Raw genomic sequence first — 9,711 nt, 5'->3', positions numbered from 1 at the left:
AAAAAGATAGCACAGGATGCACCATGGAAATAGGCAAGTTGGCAAAGCTGGCAGTAAGACCTACATAATCTGCTGCTCCTATGGTGTCAGATACAACTGGACACCTTCAAGGATCTTGTGGAGTCCATGGGCCTGATTTAATAAAGCTCTCCAAGGCTGGAGAGGATATACTTTCATCAGTGAAGCTGGGTGATCCAGCAAACCTGGAATGTATCTGGTCCAGGATTGAAAACATTTGCTAACAAATAGTAAATTACTTTTAGGAAATTCATTCCAGGTTTGCTGGATCATCTAGCTTCACTGATGAAAGTGTATCCTCTCTAGCCTTGGAGATAAATCAGTCCCATATCTCAGTGGACCTTAACTGTTAAGGCGGCATAAGGGTAACCTACATAATATTAGGCAGGAGATGGGTTTAATGTTTTCATTGATTGGTGTAATGTGTGTATTTATGTGTGTGTGCATAGCTAGTTTTCATTTAGCTTTTATTAAACTTTTAAGTATGGAAAGTGTTTGTTTTCTTTTGCATTTGCAAGCACCATTGTTGCTGTGAACTATTAGGAAGATTTTCTTTCACATTCTGTCTTAGAGACACAACAGGAGAAGTAATAAGGGGAAAACCTTTTATTTGCAATTAACCAATAGCAAAGGACAATCCTGGGGCCTCCTTGTAGTGCAGAGGTAGGCAAACTCTGGCCTTTAGGCCGGATACAGCCTAGCCAGTATTCCAGTCCGGCCTAACGGCCCCCTAGTTTTTTATTGTTGGATCCAGCCTAATTGAATTGTTCCCAAGATACCATCGAGTTCCCGCACAGTAACCCCAATTACTTTGCCTAAAGAGCAGAAGCAACGCGCAGCTACCAGTCCCTGGAGGGTAGACCTGGAACGTTGTCCAACCCCGAATGGACTGACAAATTATTTCTCGTCCAACGCGGCAACAAAGTCCTGTGTTTAGTGTGCAACTAAACCAACAGCACTTTCAAGCGGTCGAATCTCAAGGGGCATTTCGATGTGCGGAAGACTGAGGCTGCTCGCTTGTAGTCACAGTTGGAAAAACCTTTCCTTGGACACCTTGTTTCTTCTGGCCTGGTGTGCCTTCTTGACCTCCTGAAGTGGCCTAGTAGTCCAAAAAGTTTGCGGACTCCTGTTGTAGTGGAAACAGCTCATTCACTAGATTCAGGTATGTGCAGTCTCCTGTAATATGTCCTTGTCAGCAGCAGGTGGCGATGGTGTGTTTGCAGCACAGACCCTGCAACTGACCAACTATCATTTATTTAGGTGATCAATTAACAAGCAGAAATTATGACACTGCAAATATTCATAATGGTATACTATACCCTAGTGATAGTGTTTAGTATACTCTATCACTTTGCAATGAGTAGCAAGTGAATACCCAATCACATGGGACATGGACAAAATATATCTCTAAGCTAAGCAAAATATCCCTTGTGAAGGATAATTCATTTTGCTTTGTAAAACTGTTTACATGAATAATAAATAAATATATTAGAGAATGTGGACAGCTATTCTTGCTCATATGCTATGTCTACTTCCTTCTTTACAGCATTACTTCACTTAGCTTAGTAAATTAGGTGAAACTCCACTGATTTTAGCAATCCAATTATGTTCAAGCCAAAATCTTGATTTTTCCTACATTTTCCCTGCAAATTCTCTAGATTACCTGCATTTAATCACCCACCTACAACTGGCTACGTGTTCATCTGTAGCAGTTCACAGACTTTACCAGCAGAGGGCATTCTTCCTGCCTGAGAAGACAACTCTGATGCTGCTTTTTGCACCTGATGGTTGGTCAGTGGTTTGGCAAACCATTGTCAACTAAAAACTGAGCAAGGGGGAAGTGGACGATTGGTGGTTGGTAATCTGTTAAAATGGCATACCATTTGTTCCAGTGCAGTGTACCACAGGTCTTCCAACAAGATGCTTTGGGGTACCATTTAGTATTAATTGCATTATAGCACACTGCTTGCTACATGTGCACTGAACAGATCCCAGCCCAGTCCTATGGTGGCAAAGTAATACTGTTTACCCGCTCTCTTTTTTTATTATAGTACACCATTAGATAAAAATAGAGTATTTTCAATACATCATTGTTAACATTTTTATGTTCATGCTTTGGCTTAAATACTGTCTAAGGTACTAGAATAAAGAGAGAAAAAAAACTTTCTCGCTGAAGAAGAAACACATTCTAAAGTACACAATTTTAGCTCAGTTGTAATCTCCAAAAAGCTGCAGTTTTTTTACACACAGAATAGTCCAATGCAGGTGATTTTTTTGTGTGTAGTACCATGATTAAAAAAAAATCACATGTGTAACAAATCCCTATTCCAGCTGTTAGTAGTGTTAGGTTGTTATTATGAGTCTATAAAATCCAGTCAGTATTTTGAGGTTTTGAAATCATCATGGTTACAGCAGAAATTCATGAGTCACTTCAATCACATGAAATATCACTGACTGGCAGCAAACACCAGCAAACAGAAAATTTCCTGAATGACTCAAAAAAATAATAAACACCCAACAAGCTGCATGATCTTTTTCATAAAAAAAAACATCAGATTGGGATTCACTAAACTGTATGAATTATTTGTCATTTCTGTTTGTCAAGATCATCTTTTCATGGTATCATTAAATTCACATACGTGAATAAAACATCACAGTTTTGCAGTCAATGCGTTTTGAGGCACATGAATTAGTTATTTACTCATTGCAAGACTTGGTTGTATCTCATAAGGTATTCTAAGATTTCAACTTTACATGCTCCCCTAAAACTTCATTATAAGCTGGCTCTATTTAGGGGGTTGTTTTATTGACATGTGAAAGTGCCTTGTGCACTTGTTAAATTTATGCACCTTTTTTTTTTTTGTACCAGGTTATACATTTTTGGATGTGCTCATGCACCGCATACTTAAAAAAAACTCTAGGTATTTAGTATCTCTACAAAATATTGATATACTGACATTACAGTCATCTGCTTTTCAGAAGGACAGAATTATCTAACTAAACAAGGTCAATAAATGCTTCCTGGACCGAGGTGCTAAATCAAAGGTGACACAGTCATGTGCCATTCTTGGCTGTGCTCATATATGTCTGAGGTCGATCAGCCCCTGCAACCAACCACTCACCTCGTGATACAAAGTTACAACATTGCAGTATGACCGTGAGGGAGAGGAGATTGAGGAAATGCTTCTTTCCACCTGCAGTAGACATTATTTAGGCTTAAGTAAAGTCATTGGTTTTGAGCCTAAAAAGGGCCTTTTAATGATAGGACTGGGTCCACACAGACGTTTTTAAAAATGCATGTAAACGCTCCTACTGCGTTTATTTGCGTTTTTATTCACTTTATAAACTCAGGAAAATGCCCCATTGAAATTAATTGAAGTGTTTACCCGTCTTTCCCCCCGTTTTATATTTTTTTAGCCTTGCAAACAACGTTATAGATAACGGTCATAAACGTGCCTCAAGGAAATGTCCTGGTGTAGACTAGCCCATTGGAATGCATGGGAATTTTAAACATGGGCTTTTAAAGCCTCAGGTTAAACGCTGGGGAAAACGTCCGTGTAGACTAAGCCTAAAAGGGTTGGCACTGTCACAGGAATAATGTCACATTATGACATGTCAAACCTATTCATGGAGACTGTGCATTTTGCATTTGCATGCTTGCTCCTAAAAATGTTTTTAATTGTATCAAATATATAGATTTGTAGAATAACCATTAGGGCAGCTCTGTGTTTGATTTGCCCTTGTTCAGTCTCCCTTTTTAGAGCAGAACTAAGCAGCTATGCTAACCTCTGCTATAGCCATTTGTGAACTCCCTTGCTCATGCCAAAATCTTTACCCTATCTTTTTCGAGTTCAGAATTTTCACCATCCTAATAGGCTGTAAGCTTTTAGCTGCAAAAAATAAAAAACATGCTTGGTGCTGTTCAGTGTTGAGAAGAAATAACGCATAAAGTGCCTAATGAAAGTGGTCCAAGACTCTGAACCCAAAAGAAAATCAGGGTGTAGATGGAAGAGGCGATGAGCCAGTAAGTATCATAGTGCTGAAGGGGTTCCTTTTCCTGCTAAGCCTGCTATGTTGTGTCAATTATATGTATTTTACGTCAAATAACTCCTGGTGCTATTCAGGCGGGTTACTGCCACTTGAAGATTGAAAAACAATAGGAGCATGAGCCAGGTGAATCTTTTACACAGGCCCGACCTTCAGATGCACATAAAGTGTCAATCAGCAGAAATGAGGTATAAAAATGTGGCAACGTGGTACAGAATGCTGGACTAGCTGCTTCGCCTTTCTCAGGAGTCTCAGGGACCTCTTGGCATAGCCCTCAGCTCTATGCAACATATTTTCTGTGCAAACGACATTATACGCATGGAGGACCCTACGTCTAGTGTACATTACATTAGGGAGATATTTCTGAATGCATAGAATTACTTGATGCAGTTTCTGGAATTTCCAGAATTCCTATGCCACCTGAACCCTACACCCTGATGTGTCCTTTACGTTTGCTTGATGGTCTCTTGGGGCTTAGCAGATCTGACTCTGTCCTATATAACTTTTGCCTCCAGTAAGTTAGTTTTGCTCTGCTACACAGTTGTCTAAGTTTATTCATGCTAATCCTAAAATTGTAATGTATTACAATTTACCCTTTCTGTTATGATTTTCTTTATATTTCTGTGTTTTTGATTTTTTTTTTTTTTTGCCCTTTTAACATTAAAAAAATTGTAATAATAATGTAAAAACACAATAAAGTAAACAAAGTAAAGTTTTGCTTTAAGCAGAAATATTCATTGCTCTTAATTTCCAATTACCATGCTAGTTTCCCTTTAAAATTTTTGGAACCTCACAGAAGCCCAATGTGAGAACCTCCCCCTCTTTAACACTAATGAAACCTCCCTCAGACTCAGGTTTACTGACCTTCCCCAAAAGCTGAAATGTGAGAGAAGTTACAACTGTCTTGTTACTCTGTAAAACTCAGCCTGATGCCCATGTCTTGGAGGGTCATCCCAGGTCACAGGTCCCCTCTCTGACCACCCTGGACCCCCCATGGATATATCACTCAAGTGTTTTGGCTCTGACCTGGCCAGGTGAGTGTTGATGGATTTTTTTTGTTCAATAGATATGCTCCACTGAAGTGATGAATGAAGTTACACACACTCAGTGAATGATTCACAGTTACCCTTAAACTTTTATTATGAATGACTAAAGATTACTAAAGTAATTAAATTGCATAAATTAAAGTGAGGAAAGACAGCTGATCTGTATATTGTTAATTACCAGATGTGGCCACTTTTTTATTTTAACAGCAGAAGGGTCTCCTGGATCCCAGCATCATGTGTGTCTATTTCCATATCTAGATTCTTTGCAACATTTTATTTTCACAGACTGGAAGTGTTGGCCCTTTTGCTGGAACCTCAAGGTAGAAAATCAGGATCCCCCTTTTTGTGGAGTCGTTGCCAAAGACTTATATGCTATAAACACAGCACATATTTAATAGAAATTGTATGTAATTATGCTTTGTTATTGTATTAGGCTGAGCTCACATTGCTGGTAAGGACATCTGATCCTGGGCAGTTCTGAGCTGGTGACAACTTCAACCACCATGCTTGTTTAATACAAATAAGCGTTTGGGTTGTCAGTGGGCAAAAGTAAATTTTGCCCATTACTCATAGAGCTGAAATGCTGCAGGTGAGGAAGCTGTAACCACAACACAACCTTACCAAGGGTGAAATTGCTCGTTTAAAAAAAAAAAAAAAAAAAACACAAAAAAACTTTTCTCAATATTTGTAAAAGGCTTCTTATTTCAAAAATATACTGTTTACTGTATCTTGGATCAAAACCTTTTTTAGCTTTTCACTTTTTAAAAATGTTGTGTAGAGAAGGGAAAAAGTTAAAATCTCCTATAACTTTTAACTGTTTTGGCATTGCATAAAAGCTTTATTTGTCTAGTTCAAAGAATGATCCTTTGGCTTTCTGACTCCACTACCCCCAAAAATCTATGGGCATTTCAGGAAAGAACAGAACGGGCAAGGTAAGGGAGTCCACAGAGCATGGGAATACAGACAGGCCAAAGATCATACAACACAGCTGGTCAGCCAGACATGGAATCCAAAGGGTCAGGGTCATTAAAGTGGTCTAGAGATGTAGTTGGAGATGGTCAGCTTAGGCACAATATGCAAAAGAGCCGAAGGTGAGAGCAAGGTCAAGTAGAGGTCTAGGTGGGCAGCAATCTGGAAAGGTCAGACAGATAGCAATGGGGATTCTAGGAAGAATGGATTTGGCAGTTAAATAATTATGCTGTCTTGGGCAAATGTCTGAGTCAGCCCTGGGTAAAATATTCAGGCACCAAAATTGGGGCTTAGATAAGGTCAGGTACTGGCAGAAAAGAGTCAATGAAATAACTGCTGCCAAGGGAAGCAATATTCGCAGCAAGAACACATGTTTGCAATGTCTGCACAGAACAGTAAGAAAACATGGTGCATCAGGTGGCCGCAGAGCAAGCTGGCCACCAGACGGTCCCACTGGCACCGGACACTTTTCAATGCGATGCAATGCGAGTAGATCACGGAGCCCTGCCTTTCAAAATAAACTCTACCGCGCACAGGAGTTAGGTCCAACTTTTTATTATTGGTAGATCATTTGGTCATTTTAAAAGTAGCTCGCAAGCCAAAAAAGTGTGAGCACCCCTGCTCTAAGGTAACCCTTTCCACCACCATTTTTTCCCATAATTTTTTTTTCTGTATTTCCTATAGGCCTGACCTTTTCTATCTACCTCAATATTTAGTTTTTTAAAAGTTTTAAACTTTCCAGCTAGTGATAAGTAAAGTATGACCTTGGTGACACCTTTTATCACCCAGATCACCTATGTGCTGCAGTCACTGGGAACAGATAGACGATTGCTACTTTATCAGCTTTTTGCTCTTCTATGACATATATTGCCTTGTGTTGTTTTCAATCTTTGTAACAACATTTCCTTTAAGCTGAAATTTTTTGGAAGAAAAAGGTTTCCGAAGAGAAAGGAAATTCCCCTCTAAACTTTCGTAATTTTAAGAGGCATCTGAATAGAAAGATTTCTCTTTGTGACCTGTTCCAGTGCTAACCATACCATTTTGAATTTCCCAGACTTTACCTCTCTCGGATTCTTACCTTAGTTGGTTTCCTCTGAGCTTGCACTGATGAACAATATTTAAACCTTGGGCGAATACTTTGTTTTAGGTAGTGTTGAAAAGGTTTACAACTTCTCTCTCCTAGGATTTTAGTGTAGTCTGCGTCAGTTTCCAGTGTGACAAAAGGACAGCAAATGATGGACAAATGCAACAGGGGCACATTCTTTTAGAATAGCAGGGAAGGGTTAAAAAAGGAAATGTCTTGCTCTGTACTCTCAGTTCTCATCATGGTGTCACTGAGATGCACAATTAGGGCAAGCTCCCCTAGTAAAATAGAGGATCGCAGAGTTGGAGTTGGGATTTTAATGATTCCCACGTGCTGAAAAGTGACTTTTCACTGCTAATAGCTCAGCAATTACAGCACAAAGTGAAAGTGATTTTGGAACTTCTCTATCTTCCACATTCTGTTTTTGTTTTTTTACAAATAGGATTTTATTGCTGCGTGACCTTTCACATGGCTCAGGATGCCTATTAAACTTTAACCCTTGCAATGATGAAAGTCTTGTAATGAGTAAATCCCAAGTCACATGCTCTGAGTTGGAGTAAAGTGTCTTCAATAAGCTCCAAGCATTACCTACAATAGGTGTCAGAAGGTGTGAAGATTGTCCTGTGTAGACTGGAGTCGCCAAGAGGGTAAAGTGCTGACATGTTTATCTGAGAGTTTCCGGGATTAAAATCATGTGCTGAAATGCAGAGGAAGTAAAATCTATATTGCATGCACATATAAAGTGACAATATTGCTGATGACCTCTGGAGTATTAGCGAAAGGGGGCCATGACCCCTAGGAGCATTAAGAGGGGGTGTTTGTTTTAAACATTGCAGTATTGCTTTTAGAATGAATGGGGGCTGATTGGACTGGAGGGTGGGCTGCTTTAGTGAGGAGGGTAAAGTAGGCACTTAACAAATAAATGCCGCCCGATGTATATAGAATATGATTCACTTTTTATCAATGGTTTGAAAAAAATACCCCTGAGTCCTGCAGCTGCTGCCGTTCTGCTCTTCCTCTATCTTACCATTTTGATGCATTGGAAACTAACGTACAATACAGGATCCGTATGGCCCACTGGCATGGTAGTCAATAGTGCCAGCTAGAGGAAAGTTACATGACTGGTTGGAGACCAGGATTAGGTAAGGCTTTGTAGGACTACAGTCCTGGAATTAGCATGGAGAAAGACTACAAGTGTAAAGGTGTTCAAAATGAGAAAGATACATTTTGTCTCAGCTGTTGAAGAAGGGGGGTTGTTTGTTGGGCATGGTGTAGTTGCTTGGTGTTATGGGCTTTATTCTTTGACCTTGAATCCAGTTCAATAAAAAGTCACACAAGCCACCACCACTTGGTTGTGGCAGTTTTATTGGTGGTTTACTTTCTTATGTGCTGTTTATTATGTTTGTGTGTGTTTATGTATATATATATTTATGTGTGTGTGTGTATGTATATATATTTATGTGTGTGTGTGTGTGTATATATATATATATATATATATATATATATATATATATATATATATATATATAATTTACACACACACACACACACAACGCATACACATATGGAATTTAAAGAAATATCAGAAGGAAAACAACCGAGTGAGGGCAGAAAAAGACGGACAAAGTTAAAGCTGATTAGGGTTTTTTCTTTTGACCTTCTTACAAGGCCTCCTGTCAGTTGATGACTTGGTGAAACATTGTAAATGGTTACAATATTCCAGTGAATAATTACTATGTATACAAGTAAGAATAGCCACTAGGTGCAGTGCATACCTGTGCTTCTTTTAAAATGATTGTGTTGCATTATAATAAACAGTGGTACAAAGGCCAGGAAAACATGAAATGATACTTGATAGGAGAGTACAAGTTGCACAAGCATGATCTAGTTGTTTCTCTTAGGAAGGAAGTCCAGCTCAATAACAGAAAGCTGGCTCTGGATAAAGTGCATGTAGACCATGACTAGGGTAGTTTGGATCTCCCGCAGGAAACATTTTCCGCACCCACCTAAAACTTTATATTCATAAAACTTTTCCCACACTTAACCCCCCACTATTGCCTACCAGCCATACCCCCCCCCCCCCCCCCCCCCCCCCCCCCCCCCCCCCCCCCCAGAAACACACTGACCCCTTCTTGGATATAAAATGGCTGGCAGCCAATTTAATAACAATATAACTTTATTATTAATAAATAACCATTAAATATAACATTATTTAAATAACATATATTAACCTAATTAACAAATAAAACACATCTATTATTAAACCTATGACATATAATTCACAATACTTTCACATATAACTTTTCATCAACCAAAAAAACCTGTAATCAAAAACCCATATTTAAACCACTATGGCCATATATTGTATATAATTATAACTGATCTCACCCTTATCTTCACTCACATTAACCCTTCCCGAACCTGCTGGAGGCTGCCCTTACACCCTGTCATGCCAGCCCTCCGCTTAGTCTCTTTCTGCAGGCTTCCCTGAAGTAGCTAAAAGGTTGGAAGAGATCTGCAGGACTGAAATTTGAAAAAGGCTGTGAG

At 39.2% G+C, this 9,711-nt stretch overlaps 1 protein-coding gene across 1 annotated transcript in view; it reads left to right on the top strand.

The window, feature by feature from the left end:
* The first annotated feature begins 4,924 nt into the window (after positions 1-4,924).
* Positions 4,925-9,711, top strand: part of MCOLN2 (mucolipin TRP cation channel 2) — a 28,108-nt gene continuing 23,321 nt past the window's right edge. The window contains exon 1 of the mRNA XM_072419579.1: positions 4,925-5,099. Coding sequence (XP_072275680.1) covers positions 5,059-5,099 — 41 coding nt within the window. The 5' untranslated portion in view covers positions 4,925-5,058. The remainder of the gene's footprint in view (positions 5,100-9,711) is intronic.

Source organism: Pyxicephalus adspersus, chromosome 8, assembly GCF_032062135.1.
Source record: "Pyxicephalus adspersus chromosome 8, UCB_Pads_2.0, whole genome shotgun sequence".
Taxonomy (NCBI): Eukaryota; Metazoa; Chordata; class Amphibia; order Anura; family Pyxicephalidae; genus Pyxicephalus; species Pyxicephalus adspersus.
This window is presented reverse-complemented; position numbering and strand designations above follow the sequence as displayed.